At 33.9% G+C, this 18903-nt stretch overlaps 2 protein-coding genes across 2 annotated transcripts; one reads left to right on the forward strand and one right to left on the reverse strand.

The window, feature by feature from the left end:
* Nucleotides 1–2886: 2886 nt before the first annotated feature.
* LOC134261216 (uncharacterized) lies at nucleotides 2887–12271 on the reverse strand. Its single transcript, XM_062743676.1, is given in 4 exon segments — nucleotides 2887–3730; nucleotides 6634–6640; nucleotides 10211–11848; nucleotides 12214–12271. Coding segments are annotated over 3 exon segments (2442 nt in total). The 5' UTR covers nucleotides 11816–11848; nucleotides 12214–12271; the 3' UTR covers nucleotides 2887–2900.
* Nucleotides 12272–13427: 1156 nt separating this feature from the next.
* On the forward strand, nucleotides 13428–18259 carry LOC134261215 (protein-methionine sulfoxide oxidase mical3a-like; the record flags this gene model as incomplete). The annotated part of the gene is made up of 6 exons (XM_062743675.1): nucleotides 13428–13589; nucleotides 13741–13878; nucleotides 14319–14396; nucleotides 14581–14781; nucleotides 14993–15185; nucleotides 18171–18259. Coding segments are annotated over exons 1-6 (861 nt in total), but the record flags the coding sequence as incomplete, so codon positions are not given.
* Nucleotides 18260–18903: the final 644 nt, after the last annotated feature.

Genomic DNA, 18903 nt, shown 5'->3' on the forward strand with positions numbered 1-18903 from the left:
GCCAGGCCACATCGTGCAAGAGTGGTCAATCAGTACCTAGAAGAAGAAACAATCGAAAGGATGGATTGGCCAGCAAAATCACCTGACCTGAATCCAATAGAGCATGCATGGGACATCCTCCAGAGGCAAATTTTAGGAAGGCAAAACCAACCAAACACGCTCCGTGAACTTGAGTTTGCTCTTGTTGAGGAATGGTCAAGAATTCCACAGGATAACTTCCGAAATTTGATCAACAGTTTTCCAAATCGATGTAGGGAAGTAATTCGGGCTAGAGGCGGTCATACAAGATACTGAAAATAACGTTTGGACTTTCCAGGTTAATTAAAACCCTGAAAACACGACTGTTGTTTCCTCATGAAATCCTGTATTGATGAATATTCTTGTTGTTTTGACAGTTACTTGTTGTAACATGTTGTTCATTCGTTTATTATAAGAGATTTATAATTGTTTACTTTTAAAATGTTATTTGTTTCCACCACCTTAACAATATACGTTGCAAAAAATAAAATTTTCAAGTTGGCCCTTAACTTATTTTGTTGAGTGTATATAGCTTTTTATAGCTTTCTAAATGTCAAAGCTTTTGCTCTATTGTTTTGGCCAATTATCTATCCCTTATCTCTCATTTATCTGCCTTTAAGTAGGAAAAATAAAAGCATTGAATTCTCGGAAAAAAATCCGAGCCATCAGTTCTGAAAATTAAATTAAGGTAAACGTTTCAGAATCTTTAGTGAAAGTTAATATGACCATTGTATATACGTGTTATGAACGACCAAGATAAAACTGATTTATCAATATTATTGAAGAAATGTTTTATTAAAGTGTTCCTCTTTATTACTCATTTTTAAGAGACAAAATCTCATACCAGAGAGGAATTTTATAATTTATGGTTACAATTTAGCATAAATTTACTAAAAGGTAAATTTTACTTCACAAGGCCTATAAAAATCTTATCAATCTAAATATTTACATTTTTTCCTTTACGTAAAGAAACATCTTGAACAAATAAAATGTAACTGCAAGAAAAAAGCAAATTATATTCTTTATTTAAAATTTATTTCCTGGTTGTATTTCACTTTTTTACGTCAGGGTTGTGAAAGTGTTTACTTATTATTTTTCAGTCAGTATTTTAAATATTAGTTTTTTCTAAACAGAGTAAATGGCAAATGTATATGTATTTCAGTTATTTTTGGAAATCCAAAGATTGACAGTAAGCGTTTTTGTTGATGTTGTGTTATATTTATTGGTAACTTATTTTGTTCTCCTTGCTTTATGATAGAGCTGATGATATAGCTGATCCCTGCAATGTCTTGTGTTTATAATATAAACCTTATTGAGATGGGTGTCTTGTTTAGTGAAACAGTGTATGCAAATAATAAGAACAAACAGAATAAATGCTGATAACTTTACAATCATGTTCATTTTTCTTTACAGAAATTAATGATTATGCTAGGTATTTTGTGGTTTTCTTTAAATGTATATTACTCTTATTCGTATAGTTCACTAGTATCCAAATCGGAATTCTGAGACAAATTTTTCATTGTTTATTGATATCGAGTGAGTTGAATATCTTAGTCTCTTCTTCGCCCCTATTGAAAGGGTAGAAAATTCATGCTAGCCTAATTGTTACATAGGAAAAGCTGTGATGTAGCATAAATAATTTATGTTAAGTAACAAATCTGAAATGGCCCTCTTAGTAACCGCCTTGGTTCATATGAGATACCGTGTCTAGTCTTAATTATGGCATTTGTATCCAAATTCTTGACATTTATCGACTGAATAAGTTGCATAAAACAGGTAAGCCAACTTTCTGAGCTATCACCGCTACACATGTATAATCGTCTTTAAAAGGACAAAGACGCACCACATTGTCACGTTTTGATTTTGGGGGGAAAAGTTCATTTTTCGTGGTCTCTGGGTCATCTCTCCATTTTTTAAAAAGGTGTAATCGTTTCTTTGAATCAAAATACACAAAAATAACGTTTCAAAATCTTGGAGAGAAGACCCAGACATAGAAATTTTTTAGAAAAATGTGTTTCAAAATGTACAATTTTGCACCAAATGTCTGATATGGCCAATTTCCACGTTATTTTTTAGCAAATCAAAGCTCAATGTCGGGAAATATTTTCCGTTCTTGTTGCACAGGAACCCGATAAATTAAAATAATGTTAAAATTTCATGTGACATGTCAATAACATTTTCACTTTTCAATTACGCCCAGGTTCCTGCCGAATGCCAATCAAAAGCGCCCTCGTTCTTTTATTGAAAATGTCTTGTTATGGTTAAATTGATGAAAAAATACAGTTGCAATCAAAGCCTTTCCACGGAATTCTTGTTTATCAAAAATAGTATACTATTTCCATAGTCCAGTCGAGATGTAACAAGGGAGTTCACGAGAGTCTTGCATGCATCACTTGAAATGAAACTCCTAATTCTTCCAATATTGCGGATATGATAATTGCACGTTTTAATGATGGTCTCTATTTGCTTTTCAATGGTGAGAAACCTGTCAAAGTGGATGTCGAGATAACGTACAGATGTTATACTGTTGATGACACTTTCTCCAACTTTAAGTTGTAAGACTGGCACCCTCTGGGATTGGATTTTTTGGTACATATTATCAATGCAGATTTGTCCTGGTGATTAGACGGCATCCAGGTCCCTATATCCTGTACGCAATTTTCAAGTAGTGTAAAATAGTTGTAAAAGGTAAAAAAAAAATGTAGGTCTAAAATAGGCTGCTTTGCAATTAAGTCATTTGATTTTGAAGGTGGGTGCCTGTAAAGTACATGTATTTCCCAAAATTTGTTTTAGTTAAGTCCTAAATTATACACCACTAATTTAGTTTTCCATTTATAACTAAATCTAATGGACAATGATATTTTGACATACTGTAATGATTGCTAGTATCTGATTTTCTTCACTTTACCACTTTTCCACTCAGCCACAAAGAGGTTATCACTGGTGTCTAAACATAAACCCCATGGACGCTGTAGATCACAGTTGTCAATGTAACGGAGGAATTGTCCGTCCTGATCTAGGATGTGGATTCAGTGGTTATCCCAGTCTGCTGTCAGAATCTGACTCTGACTGTCTGTTGTGATGCCGCGTGGGTAAAATGGATATCTCTTGGTTGCCGATTTCTTGCCAGTGTATCTAAATCGAAGTTTTCCTGCCTTATTTACCACCACTACTGCACTAGCTACACTGTCAGCCACGCAGACGTCCAGGTTTTTGTTCTCACTTATGTTTTTAATAGTGTAGACACCAGATGAATACAGGGGATTACCTTCACTATCAAATTGAATAGTTTGTTTCTCTAAGGATCCAGAGAATCGGGCAACCTTTGATTGTTTATAATCGTCACTGTCCATGGTAACCAGGATGTCACCAGAGGATGTACTACAAACATTGTAAGGTACCCAACCCTGCAGTATTATCACTTCTTGTATCTGTTCATTCTTTACAAAGTTTACAGTTCTTGAATCAGGGTCCGTATAAACTAGATCTCTACTTCTTGTCACTGCTATGTCCTGCGTAAAATTCCCAGACTTGGTTTGGAATGACTTTAGTAATTTGCCCTGGTGGTTGTAGAGTTTCATAATTGTGTCCTCCCCACATGTCCAGATTTCTTCATCACTGAGACAGGTAACTCCGTATAAGCTATACCCAGTGTCCACGATGTTGATGAGCTTTGGTTTATCAGGTAGTGGTTTGATTGTGTAGCCAGGTTCTTCTGTTGAAAAGGATAATGCTGACAGAGAACCAAACATTTGATGGAGCTGTTCTGTGTTGATCTTCATGGTAGTGAAACTTGGCAATGACACATTTTGGTCAGGAGGTAAGTGTCTGAACTCTGTGCTTCTGGATTTGTATACAGATGCTAAGAAAATATTGCTGGATTCTAGAATGTACTTCAGATCAACAATACTCTTTTTAACATCAAAAGTTACGTGTTTGATTTCTTTTTCCTGTTTACTTAGAGCAGCGAAGTGTTTTAATTTCATCTCATCAATTTCTGATTTCTTTTTGTTGACAATGATATTAATTTCTCTGTGCCAGTCTTCTCCTTGTTTGATGACAGATGCTTTAAGTTTTCTGTAGTGTGATTCCAAGTCGTCTTTTTTGCTTTTTATGTTTGACCCGATTTCTTCATATTTTGGGTAAATTTTAGCTTCAAGTTCTTTTAATTCTTTTTCCATGTGTTTCAATTTTGTGCCTATTTTTTGTAACACATCTGATAAATTATGTCCTTTGTGTTTACCAGCAGAGATGCAGGTAGAACAGAAAGGAATGTCACATTCCTCACAGTAGAGTTCAGAGTTCTTGGAATGCTTTGGACATTTTGGATAGTCAGGAGTTGAGGTTCTTTCTTTATATGACACGACTCTATGTGCTTTGGTTGAATCAGAAAGATGCCCTCCTACACATGCCATACACAGATTGACATGACACAACTTGCAGTGACTTTGTACTACATTGGTCTCGCAGACGTCACACCTTAATATGTCTTGAGCACTATACCGGGGCTCCATTACTGATGGTTTGCCATGATCATGTGCCCAGGTGATACTGCAGTAAAATGGAGACATAACGATTTCAATACCCCTGATTAAAACTGATGATAATAACTTTCTTTAAAATGTTATTTACAATAGAAAGATGTGAATTAATATGATCTAAAAAAAGGCCTCAAAATGATTTTAAGATAATTAGATTACAAAAATGTAATATATCAGACACATATATGTCATAATTGTCTTTGTACCCATTAAAATGTAAATTAATGAAATTCTTCTTAAAACAATGATTAAATAGTCTGCATAAAAAATAACAAAGTAAATACTGTTTTAATTTATCATGGCCCACCTGTAAATCTAAAATCATCGCTTGTGGACATCATTACTCCCTGTTTTAGTTATCATACTCAAAGTTCAATCATGTGACTTAATCTGATTTTTGGTCATATGATTTCAATAAATATTTACATATAATAGGCCTTTCAATTGCCGCTAAGGTTTGCTGTTATGAACAAGAACTCACCGCCGAAACTCATATTTTATTATTTCCCAATTGTTTTTTTTGCTTTCAGTAGATTCCAGTAGTTTTAAAAATTAAGCACTAATGTGACACTTATCTACTATATATAGTTGAGGACATCGTCTAAAAAGATCTTTTTATTTAAAGAAAAGGTGAAAGCTACTCTCCTTCTTACATCTTACCTGATTAAATTTTTATACTCGATCGTTCTTTCACGTGTTAGTAACACAGATAAGAAAATTAACTGTAAGTTGCATTTACTTGCAAATATTTATAAATTTAGATAGGAAGGAAATAAAAATGAAATTATATTTCCTTCTTCATAACAATCGTAAAAGAGTTTAAAATATTGAATAGAGTCTGTTCCCCATTCTTTTGACCCCTTTTTTCAGATAAAGTGCAGACATCTTTCTTCTTTCCATCACCTCTGTGTTCAAAACAATAAAAGTAGTCCTTTTGAGGACATAAAAATACCAATGTTGAAGCAGCTATATGTTATTCTATTAACGATAGCTTAATATCGGCTCTGATTTGGTCATTTTTAGCAACTGACTTACGAATCCTCATAAAACATAACTCCGTAGTAGTCAGGTAATAATATCATAAAAATAATCATTTTTTAATGACTTTTAAAATTAATGGTATGCACGCCTTGACATCGTTTAGTTGCCCTTTAATTCCAACTGACTTTAAAAATTACCAGACTCAGAGAACCCATCTTTTTCCTTTCATTCCTTTTTTCCCATCAACAAATATTTTGCAAATTTGTGGGAAAACTATTTTCCCGCTTTCCTGCTAAACCACTTTTTACCCAGAGTCGGAAGAAGCTAGGTCACCAAAACATATATGTATTTTAAAGATGAGCTGATGAACTAATTTTTTTATTTTTATGTCCCTGAGTGCTTCACCTACTTTCAATAATGATGCAATAGGCCTATGTTAACATGTAATTATTCGTTATGTACATTTTATCAGAGTACCGAAATTATTAAAAAGCGGTTCGTTTGCTTCAAGCTGGGCTCACAAAGAAATTCTTTGTACAAAGTGATATTTAAGTACTGTAAATTATAAATTTAGTGACTTCAAATAAGATAGAAGAGAACTGAACTGCACTCGCATGAACAGAATAACATCAACTTCAAGTGGAATATTTTCTTTCGAAAGTTAAATGCGATTTTTGACATTCACAGGAAGTACCAACGTGCACAGCCGATAAAATCCCTCATTGTGTGTTTCGACCCCTATCTTGGTACCATCTCAGGATGGGGGATCACAATTGTCTATTTTATTCTTCCACTCTTTCTCTATAGTGTATGTCATCTAATATAGAACTTAATTATGAAGCCAATTGTATCTTCCTTGTGATAATGTCAGCCTGAAAGAAAAAGAGTATGTGCTGCTGTAGGGTTCCTCTTTTTCCAAATACGCGACACTGATTATTTTATAAGATCCCATCTATGGAAACTGACTGGTGTTGGTAGCACATCGTACAATCGTACACTGAGTTGAAAGTAATGCTAGAACTATGGATAATTTTAAGCGCCTGCCCAGTATAGTATCATGCAATTTGTCTATTTCCAATCTAGTTAACACCACCTGGACCCTCATTTCCATCTCTTTCTTACTCTATAGCTCTGATCTCTTTCTGCACCATGCTATGTCTCTATGTTGTGACCATTTTTTCCCCAAAGCATCAACGTGTGGCTCAGTGGTTAGAGAGTCTGCTCTGGATTTGATCCTTACGTTAAGGACCTCCTCTGTGAGAGCATGTGGGATCATTCGTTACGTATTTGTTAAGTCTATCCAAACAACAGTTGGATCTTTTTTGTTAACTTTTGTGTCATGGATTAGTTGTGTTATTATGCTTGTATGATCAGAGAATCCAGCTTCTCCTACTTTCTAAACTGATTCATCCACGTATTGAATTTTGGAAATGTATTGCAAGAGAGTTGAGGCTACATATGGAAAATTCTATGCAAAATGTCTAATTAAATTCCATAATTGCTCTAACTAACGCACAGAAAATGTTAAGACTTGTTTTATAATACATTCTTGGTACCTACGACATGCCATAGCCAGTTCACATTATGATGTCATATTATGACGTTATCAACCTCTACTACACAGGTTCATAAGAGACATCAACAAAACCGCTTCGGCGCAAGGGCATACCTTCCTTTGTTTTACATAAACAAGGTAGAAAAAGACGCTGGATATTCCAAGGATTTAAGATATTGCAGCACAAATTTCGGCACTGCAATTGCTTAGTTACTTTTCTTGCAGTTTTAAGTTTAAACAAGGTAACAATACACAGTCCAGTGTAAGTTTCCTAATACTATAATCGATTAAGAAAGTTCATAGAATTTGTGCAGCAATTTTATTAATTTAAAAATATTTCCCTTAATATCATAAATAGTTATATTGAAATAGATAGGTTATGCCCTTGCGCCGACGTGATTTTGTTGATGTGATTGATTACCTTGAATGGGAGAAAAAAAATGACGTCATAATGTGCACTTGCATTAATAAATTGTGGGTACTTTATATGTATTAGAAAATCAATTTGATCTTTTCTCTGTACATAAAATATACAAAATATGGATTTTTATCAGCTTATTTGCATAGAAATATACATATTTAGCCCTAAGTCACTTCAAACTTTAATAAGAATATTTAATTTTTCAAAGACTTCCAAAAACCTTGCAACTTATAAAGATTAATAAAATGAAAATTGTTACAAGAAAAAAATAGATTTTCAAGCTTCATTTTGATGAATTTCAAATAAATCTTAGTGTTTAGAGTTACCTTTTCTGGCTGATGATCGGATATCCTTCATATTTAATATTGTTTTTTTTTCTCTTCTTAACGGATTTTGTTTAATGCTGATGATTTAAAATAAAACAAAACTATATTTACAAATTTACACAAAATGTTATCCATACATGTACATGTAGCGATACTTCCAGGAGGATCTGAACATGGCATTTTAAAATAAAGCTCAAAGGTGCTGTACACTAAAACGTCAGAATTTACAGCAGTCATATTCGAAAATTATACGATAAATATATAATTTTTTAAGTTTCCAATATCATATAAGTACGTGTTAATATTAGATGAAAAAAATATAAAATGCAGTGCCCAAATATAATAAAAGGCTTTTAAAAATACACAGTTTATTATTCATATGCTTTTTTCTTAAAAGAGAGGTTTTAAGCTTTTTTTAAGATTTCCAATAGTATATTCCCATATGTCACGGTCCTTCTTGACGGAACCACTAAAAGATTTGCTGATTCTAAGTGAAGGGTACGTGAAGATGTGTACGGCTCGATTAGTTCGCTAATATATGTTGAAGCTTGTCCATGGAGTTCTTTGAAAGCATAACGAGATTCTTAAATTGGCAACAAAATTCTATCGGCAGCCAGTGTACATTGATCAAGACGTAATTTTTATGGCCATATTTTGATTTTGATAATGTATTCAATGTACACGTTGAAGCTTGTCTGTGAGTTGTTAATTCTAACAAGGAATGCATTTCCGTAATCCAAATGGGATGTTACTTATGTATTAACAAGCGTTTGTATGCATCTTCAGTGATGTAGTTCCTAATACGTCCGATGTTTCTTAAGCAGAAATAACATGATTTCGATCCTATATTACAGTATTTTTCCATTGTTAACGACGCATCAAAATATGTCTCAAAATTTTCAACAAAAGGGCTATTGTGGATGATATTGTTTCCAAAGAGAGACCAAATCCTTCAATTTCAACTTACTTGGTGTGAGTGCAAAAATCATGAGTTCCCTTTTTCCTGGTTTATTTAAGCAATTTTGCACTCATCCAGTATTTTATTTTATTTTAGCATGCGGTTAGACGAATGGAGATGTTATTTCAATTATACCTGGGTTCAATCATGAGGTAGATCTGTTTTGTCCAGATGGTGTTGAACAAATCGACACGCGATATGATCTATCGCTTATAAGGTATGATTGTAGCTTCTGAAGGGCTGAACCGCCTAGTCAAATCGATGGAAAAGTAAATCTTTTATACAGTAGTGCCAAATTCTCCAAACTAAGAGGGTAAGTTATACAGTAGTGCCAAATTCTCCAGATCTAAAATGCATACTACATTATGCAGTAGTGTCAAATTCTCCAGAGAGTAAGACAGTAAGGTATTCCATAAATATTTGTAATTTGCACCAACTCTGAAAAACCTGCGAGGGTATTTGTCCCTTTTTGACAGTTCTAGTTAGCATTGTTATATAAGGAAATACATTAGCAAATGTAAATATTTACATATACATATAGCCCATTATAAGTTGGTATATAATAAACTTATCATTTTATCAATTACCTGATCCAACATGTATCGTTGACAGACGCGGATCATCAAATCAAACTCTATGCTTGGCGTCTTGCTTCAACTGACAATCTGCGCCCATATCATCAACTCGACGTTATACAACCCTTTGGATCAAGTTACTTTTATAATATATATCTATTTTATGAACAGGCTTTTAAATATATTCATTGTTGAAAATGTTATGACTTTAAAAAAAATATAGTTAAACAGTGTTTTAAAGAAAAAATCAATATTAGAATTTTAAGAAAAAAATTTATCTTATATTAAGTACAAACCCAAAACTACACTATTGAATTTTACAAGTATTGATGTTTTACAATTATCTGTTTATCTGTATTTGATTTAATGATTTTATGTCTTATTTTCGATTTCATTATGTCAATCTAAGCAAAGCTGTAAGAGCATAAAATTATCACACAAGCCAAACGATATATCATTGTCATTAAATTAAAAAAAACCCAGTCATTCCTTATATTTACATGTTCTGATTCCAAAAATCTACGTACTACAAGCCCCGCTTCTGTCTCTATTTGTCCTGTCCTACAGGTGATTTTTTTAACCGCTCCTATCGATGTATTAAAACATTAATGAGGGAATAAAGTACATTTACTATTTGTAATTTTATGTCTGACATTGTAAATGTAAACTTAAACTGTGTTTCTCGTAAAATCAACAGAAATTTAAAACATTGTATGAGGTGCATGTACTACTTATAATTTGATTTGATTAGTCCTAAGTCAGATGGCTTTAAACTCTCATTTCATAGCTAAATCTTGACAAAATGCAGTAGTTACATGTATCTGATTTTCTTCACTTTACCAGTGACATTCTCAGCCACAAAGAGGTTATCACTCATGTCTACAAATAAACCAAATGGATACTGTAGATCACAGTTATCAATGTAACGGAGGAACTGTCCGTCCTGATTTTTGATGTGAATACAGTCATTACGGTCTGCTGTGAGGATCTGACTCTGACTGTCTGTTGTGATGCCGACTGGATTAAATGATCCTTTGGTAATAGAGGGATGACCAGTGTACCTAAATCGGAGTCCGCCTGCCTGATTGACAACAACTACTGCACGAGCACTATTGTCAGCCACACAGATATCCAAGTTTCTGTTCTCACGGATGTATTTAGCATATTTAGTAGATGAATACAGAGGTTTACCTTGACTATCAAACTGAATGGTTTGTTTCTCTATAGAGCCAGAGTAACGGACAACTTTTGATTGTTCATCATCATCACTGACCATGGTAACCAGGAGGTCCCCAGAGGAGGTACTACAGACATGGTAAGGTCTCCACCCCTTTAGACTGATCACGTACTGTATCTGTTTATTCCTCACAATGTTCACAGTTTTTGCATCATCATCAGAATAAACTAGATCTCCACACCTTGTCACTGCTATGTCACGTGGCCAGTTCCCTGACTTGGTTTGGATTGACTTCAATAGTTTGCCTTTGAGGTTGTAGAGTTTTATGATTTTGTCATGTCCACGTGTCCAGATTTCTTCATCGCTGAGACAGATACCACTGCATAGTGTTTTATACCGAGTGTCTATGGTGGTGATGAGCACGGGGTCATCAAGCAATGGTTTGATTGTGTAGCCATGTTCTTCTGTTGTAATGGATAATGCTGACAGAGAACCAAACATTTGATGGAGCTGTTCTTTGTTGATATGATGAGGATAGAAACTTGGTAATGTAATATTTTGGTCTGGAGGTAAACAACTGAAATCAGCATTTCTGGATTTGTAGGCAGAGGTAAGGGAGACATCATCAGAGTCCAGTATTTTCTTGAGATCAAGCAGGCACTGATTCACTTCTGCAGTTATTTGTTTGATTTCTTTTTCCTGTTTATCTAAAACAGCCAAATGTTTAATTTTCATTTCATCAATTTCAGATTTCCGTTTATTGACAATGATGTTAATTTCTCTGTGCCAGTCTTCTCCTTGTTTGGTGACATCTGTTGTCAGTTTCCTGTAGTGTGATTCCAAGTGGTCTTTCTTGGTTTTTATACCTGAGGCTATTTCTTCGTATTTTGGGAAAATTCTAGTCTCAAGTTCTTTTAATTCTTTTTCGATGTGTTTTGTTTTGGAGCTCAGTTTTTGTAAAACATCTGATATATGATGCCCCTTATGTTTTCCCGAGGAGATGCAGGTAGAACATACAGGAATGTCACATTGTTCACAGTAAAGTTCACAGTTCTTGAAATGCTTTGGACACTTTTGGTAATCAGGAGTTGACGTTCTTTCTTTATATGGTACAACTCTATGTTTTTTGGTTGAATCAGAGAGATGCTCTCCTACACAGACCTTACACAGGTTGACATGACAAAGCTGGCAATGACTTTGTACCACATTTCTCTCACAGAGGCCACATCTAATGATGTCTTGAGCACAATACCGGGGGTCCATGCTGATGTTACAGCCACTAGGTCAGGTCAAAGCCTGTATTGAAGTAGAGAGGTTAAAGTGATGGTTAAATACCACTTGTGAAATTCCTATGAAATTAATTGATTCACTGATACAAACATTTTTTTTTGAAAGAAAAATAGAATCTAAAATTAATATAGAAATTTGATATAAATTTTGAATGACCATAACAAACTTATATTACTGAGAAGATTAAATTTTCAGACACATCAGTCATTATGACAATTTAAATTCCTTAATTATTTTCAGACAAGCTTTTTATATTCAATGTTAAGTTATTATGTTAAGTTCTTAAGAATTAATAATTCTCTCTTGCACCTAACTTAAGTACAAATGATACTAAATAACAAGATAAAAACAGCGTTATATATCTTTCTGACCTGTAAATCTAACATGGCTCCCGGACGACACCAATATTACTTCTTTCTTCACTTATCTGTCTTATCCTGTGTTCTGGTCACGTGATTTAAATACTTGTACTTGTTTATACTAAAATGTATATATTGATCGCATGTCAGGTCAAATTTCTGTTTTGTGTAGCATTCAACCAACTCTTTTTCAAAGTCCACATTTTGTTTAGTTAATGTATTGAACTTTTTTTTATGAAGAAAATTCATCACAGTAGTAATGAGATGTTGTTTTAGATTGGGAAGGAATAAAGAACATGCACTATGTATTTTTCATTGCGTGATTTCCCATTGCTTTAAAAAGTTTTATTAAATGACCCAGGTGATACATACCATAAAATGTTGCAGAACAGCTCAAACACTTTCTGTTGGCTTTTGATCATTTATTCCATTCTTGAATGCAGAAAAAAGGAAGAATATTATATTAAGCAGCACAATGGTTAAAAATGATTTAAGGAATAAATCTCATAACTTGAGCTTGGCCTTTGCCCCCCCCCATTGTTTTAATATTGTTATAACAGAACACATTTTACAATTGATAATGAAATTATTTGTTTTGTATTTATCATGACTTATTTTATAACTTATCCCACTTTTATCTTACAGTATCTGTGTAGGTTATTCTGACCGGAGAAATCTGATCAACAATTAAGATATAGTTAGGGTCCAGAATTATACAAAGTAACTTAACATGCAATCAAGATTGAAAATTCATCTGTAAAAATACTAATTCATCTTTAAGAATACCAATTGGATAAAAATATTGTGTAATGTAATTATAACTAGATTGAGTCGTAATGAATGTCCTCAAACATTCTGTCTTGTATAAATCATATACACATCTTTTCATTCGAAGAAAAGAACTATTTAACATCAATTTTTAATATACTAAGAGGAAAAAGAAACGCAGGGTAGCATGATATTGGATAATTATTTTACTACAAAACCGAAAATTATGAAAATTGGTCAGAGTGGTCTTCTTGTCATTGTGCACAGGGATCGGTGTCAAAAATCAGTCAACCGTGAAAACTATTGCACCGCTAAGGCAAAATGCCAAAATGCAAATATCACGAGCAGATTATTGATTAATCGAACGTTTTGTCATTTTGTCATGAATACCAATTGATACTCCAGAGATATACACATCAGTTTTCAGTATAAGAATTAAATTTTGTTGTTTTGCAGTCATGGTGCGTTTGACTGAAGATCATAGGGGTCAGGCCATTGCACTGCTAATGCAAGGTCAAAGGCAACAACAGGTTGCATTGCAGTTTGGGGTTAATCTCTCTACGATAGAACGTTTTGTTCGTCGTTTGAGAGAAACTGAGAGGAGACTGATAGGTTTGGGGGTGGGTCAGTAATGGTCTGGGGTGGGATTTCCCACGGGGTAAAGTCACCCTTGATTGTGGTAGCTGGAAATTTAAATTTCCCTAGATATAGGGATGAAATTCTCCGCCCGGTTGCTGTCTATTTGTGCAACGACATAACTTAATTTTCCAGCAGGATAACGCCCGAACTCATGTAGCCAGAGTGTGCCAAGACTTTCTAGCAAACAATAACATTCAAACACTTGACTGGCCCCCATACAGTCCAGATTTGTCCCCAATCGAACATCTGTGGGACGAACTGGACAGGAGGGTAAGGGGGCGCCCCAATTCTCCTGTTACTCTCGACCAGTTAAAGATTGCCTTACGTGAAGAGTGGGATAATATTCCCATGAGAAGGATAAATGGCCTTATGAACTCCATGCACAAGAGAATCAGGGCTGTGACAGGTGCGCAAGGGGGGCATACAAGATTTTGAGTCTTTCATTTTCACTTTATGGGGGGTACCATCGAATGGGCTTCCATAACTAATGATTAATCAGAAAAAAATTATTGAAAGTCTGTCAAATTATTGAGCATAGATGTGTTAATATGATTTATAAAGATCATTAGGAAAAAAGTAGAAGAAACCATATTAAACAACCTCAGAAGTTTACCCTGCGTTTCTTTTTCCTTTCAGTATATTATATACAATTTTTTACTCACTATCTTTTCAAGTCATGATTTTATGTGAACTTTTTAATTTTTTTGTAGAATTCTAAAAGGGAGGAGGAAAAGAATGAACACAACACGTCACTGAGTCGTAAAAAGTATAGGGAGGAAATCAAACAAGTAAGTCTTTACCCCTCTCTCTCATCTATCTTTCTGAGAGTTTTACAATAGTATAATATTGACAGTGCACTCTTATTAGGTGTAGATATTTAATTAAAAAGCTCCAGTATAATGGACAAGCATGTCATTCGACATTTACATTGTTTTAAGTGTTTGTAACAAAAGTGAAACTTGAACTTTTCAGCACAATGGTGACGTCCAGCTCACCCGATACAGTAAATTACCAATGGAAGAGATTGCCAACAAACTTACCGTGGACAAAAAGGATGATATTAATGTCAAACTGAACAATGACCTTCAGTCTAATGTCAAGGTCAGCCAGATGGCGGAGATTCTGGTGTCAAAGTTCAAACAAGGCTTGGAGCCACCAGTTAAACAAAAAGTGGTAAAAAAAAATTTTTCAGAATTAATTTGGAAATTTTGTGTATAAAATGAAGATTTGTGCATGATTTTATACAATTAGAAGGTTGGATTTCTTTGAGATACGTTACAGGATAAAAAATCCTTGTTCTCTCCTTGCCCAAATATTGTGTATGTTTCAAGATAGTAACTAATATGTATTCTATTTACATAAATATACTCACTATATCTCCTAGAAAACAACAGGTGTTCTTTTGGCTGCCCAGCCAGAGAGCGAGATCTGCTATTTCTGTAAGAAACGTGTGTACATCATGGAGAGAATGTGTGCTGAGGGCATCTTCTTCCACCGGGGCTGTCTCAAGTGTGATTTTTGTGAATGTGGACTGAGAGTCAATAACTACAGCTGTGACAAGCTAGCAGGAAGTGAGGGTAAGTTGTTACAAAACCAATCTGTCTCAAGGTCCACAACATCTCACTTAGAGAATCATTGTAAGTTCTCATAAAGGTCCACAACATCTCTCTTAGAGAATCATTGTAAGTTCTTATAAAGGTCCACAACATCTCACTTAGAGAATCATTGTAAGTTCTCATAAAGGTCCACAACATCTCTCTTAGAGAATCATTGTAAGTTCTCTTAAAGGTCCACAACATCTCTCTTAGAGAATCATTGTAAGTTCTCTTAAAGGTCCACAACATCTCTCTTAGGGTATCATTGTACGTTCTCATAAAGGTCCACAACATCTCTCGTAGAGAATCATTGTAAGTTCTCTTAAAGGTCCACAACATCTCTCTTAGAGAATCATTGTAAGTTCTCTTAAAGGTCCACACCATCTCTCTTAGAGTATCATTGTAAGTTCTCATAAAGGTCCACAACATCTCTCTTAGAGAATCATTGTAAGTTCTTATAAAGGTCCACACAATCTCTCTTAGAGAATCATTGTAAGTTCTCTTAAAGGTTTCACAACATCTGTCTTAGAGTATCATTGTAAGTTCTCTTAAAGGTCCACAACATCTCTCTTAGAGAATCATTGTAAGTTCTTATAAAGGTCCACAATATCTCTCTTAGAGAATCATTGTAAGTTCTCTTAAAGGTCCACAACATATCTCTTAGAGAATCATTGTAAGTTCAAGTTCCACAACATATCTCTTAGTGAATCATTGTAAGTTCTTATATAGGTCCACAACATCTCTCTTAGAGTATCACTGTAAGTTCTCTTAAAGGTCCACAACATCTCTCTTAGAGAATCATTGTAAGTTCTCTTAAAGGTCCACAACATCTCTCTTAGAGAATCATTGTAAGTTCTTATATAGGTCCACAACATCTCTCTTAGAGAATCATTGTAAGTTCTTATATAGGTCCACAACATCTCTTTTAGGGTATCATTGTAAGTTCTCATAAAGGTCCACAACATCTCTCTTAGGGTATCATTGTAAGTTCTCTTAAAGGTCTACAAAATCTGTCTTAGGGTATCATTGTAAGTTCTCTTAGAGGTCCACAACATCTCTCTTAGAGAATCATTGTAAGTTCTTATAAAGGTCCACAACATCTCTCTTAGAGAATCATTGTAAGTTCTCATAAAGGTCCACAACATCTCTCTTATAGTATCATTGTAAGTTCTTATTAAGGTCCACAACATCTCTCTTAGAAGATCATTGTAAATTCTTATTAAGGTCCACATCATCTGTCTTGGAGGATCATTGTAAGTTCTTATAAAGGTCCACGACATCTCTCTTAGTAAATCATTGTAAGTTCTCTTAAAGGTCTACAACATCTCTCTTAGAGAATCATTGTAAATTCTTATGAGGGTCCAAAACATCTCTCTTAGAAGATCATTGTAAGTTCATATTTAGGTCCAATATATCTCTGTTAGAGAATCATTGTAAGTTCTTATAAAGGTCCACAACATCTCTCTTAGAGAATCATTGTAAGTTCTTATAAAGGTCCACAACATCTCTCGTAGAGAATCATTGTAAGTTCTTATATAGGTCCACAACATCTCTCTTAGAGAATCATTGTGAGTTCTTATATAGGTCCACAACATCTCTCTTAGACAATCATTGTAAGTTCTTATATAGGTCCACAACATCTCTCTTAGAGTGTCATTGAAGTTCTCATAAAGGTCCACAACATCTCACTTAGAGAATCATTGTAAGTTCTTATAAAGGTCCACAACATCTCTCTTAGAGAATCATTGTAAGTTCTTATAAAGGTCCACAACATCTCTCTTAGAGAATCATTGTAAGTTCTTATATAGGTCCACAACATCTCTCTTAGAGTGTCATTGAAGTTCTCATAAAGGTCCACAACATCTCTCGTAGAGAATCATTGTAAGTTCTTATATAGGTCCACAACATCTCTCTTAGAGTGTCATTGAAGTTCTCATAAAGGTCCACAACATCTCTCTTAGAGAATCATTGTAAGTTCTTATAAAGGTCCACAACATCTCTCTTAGAGAATCATTGTAAGTTCTCATAAAGGTCCACAACATCTCTCTTAGAGAATCATTGTAAGTTCTTATAAAGGTCCACAACATCTCTCCTAGAGAATCATTGTAAGTTCTCATAAAGGTCCACAACATCTCTCTTAGAGAATCATTGTAAGTTCTTATAAAGGTCCACAACATCTCTCTTAGAGAATCATTGTAAGTTCTTATATAGGTCCACAACATCTCTCTTAGAGTGTCATTGAAGTTCTCATAAAGGTCCACAACATTTCTCTTAGAGTGTCATTGAAGTTCTCATAAAGGTCCACAACATCTCTCGTAGAGAATCATTGTAAGTTCTTATGTAGGTCCACAACATCTCTCTTAGAGTGTTATTGAAGTTCTCATAAAGGTCCATGACATCTCTCTTAGAGAACCATTGTAAGTTCTTATAAAGGTCCACAACATCTCTCTTAGAGAATCATTGTAAGTTCTCATAAAGGTCCACAACATCTCTCTTAGAGAATCATTGTAAGTTCTTATAAAGGTCCACGACATCTCTCTTAGAGAATCATTGTAAGTTCTTATATAGGTCCACAACATCTGTCTTAGAGGATGTCATTGTAAGTAAAGTTTAATGTTCAATGTGACTCCAGGTTACAATTTTACTCTAGGTTGTTCATTTTGATTTAAGGTTACCAACTACACTCTGAGATATTTCCCATTAGTTAAGGTTAAATCTACTGAGGTTAGGAATAAAAACGCTTAAATGAGTTAACACTAGTTAGGCTAGCTTTCAAAGCACTTGTTTGTGCTCCTCTTTGATTTATTGATTCATTGTTTTCTCTTTTATAAAATTGCTATCATTTATTCAAAACTTAATTAAAAGCAGTTCTGAAATAGCCCTGTGAATGTCTTAGCTCTGCATAAGTAGTTTTGTGTGTATTTATTATACATACTATTTATTATACTACATTTTTATGTCACACAGTGAAGTTCTACTGTTTCCGCCATTCTAAGCCTGAGATGAGATTAGGTCGAGCCAAGAGAAAACGAGCGTTTGAAGAGGACACATCAAAAGTTAGTAAACTTGTACCTAGGATGTATACATTTCTACATAATTATACAATATTTTAAGGTAGAATGCCACACAATTTTTTAATTTTATGGATCTATGAGTCATCCTTTCTAAACAATGGTTTCAGCATTGAAAGGCTGATATTAGCTCTTAATTATTTTATATGAATTTTTTTGTATTTTTTCAAAGAAAATGAAAAAAATTATTTACATCCAAATAAGATGCTTTCTTGTAAAAATTTTGCTGTAAATGAATGCATCACATGAATACCTAATAAAATATGAAAAGAAAGTCTGGTTAGACTTTTTGATTTTTTTTATAAAAAATTATTTATAAAAATGAAACACATTATTTGTAAATATTTTTTAAACCTATGGTTAAAAACACCATAAAACTAGTCACAACTAAGGACAACATGTTTGTCAATCATATTTTAAAAAGAAATTGAAACGAAATTGAGAAATTTTAGAGAAATTAATTTCTTTAATATTTGGACCTAACCCGATCAAAATTAAACTGACCCCGATCAAAAATAACACAAAATGATTAATTGCTTATTTATTGCCTCTTCATGTATTAACAATGAATAAATCTATTTTATTTTCAGGTTCTAAAATGTTAAAACCCTTATAACACCTAATCAGAC

The sequence above is a fragment of the Saccostrea cucullata genome, unplaced genomic scaffold, assembly GCF_032062105.1.
Source record: "Saccostrea cucullata isolate Sc308-1 unplaced genomic scaffold, CSIRO_AGI_Scuc_v1 ctg12979, whole genome shotgun sequence".
NCBI lineage: Eukaryota > Metazoa > Mollusca > Bivalvia > Ostreida > Ostreidae > Saccostrea > Saccostrea cuccullata.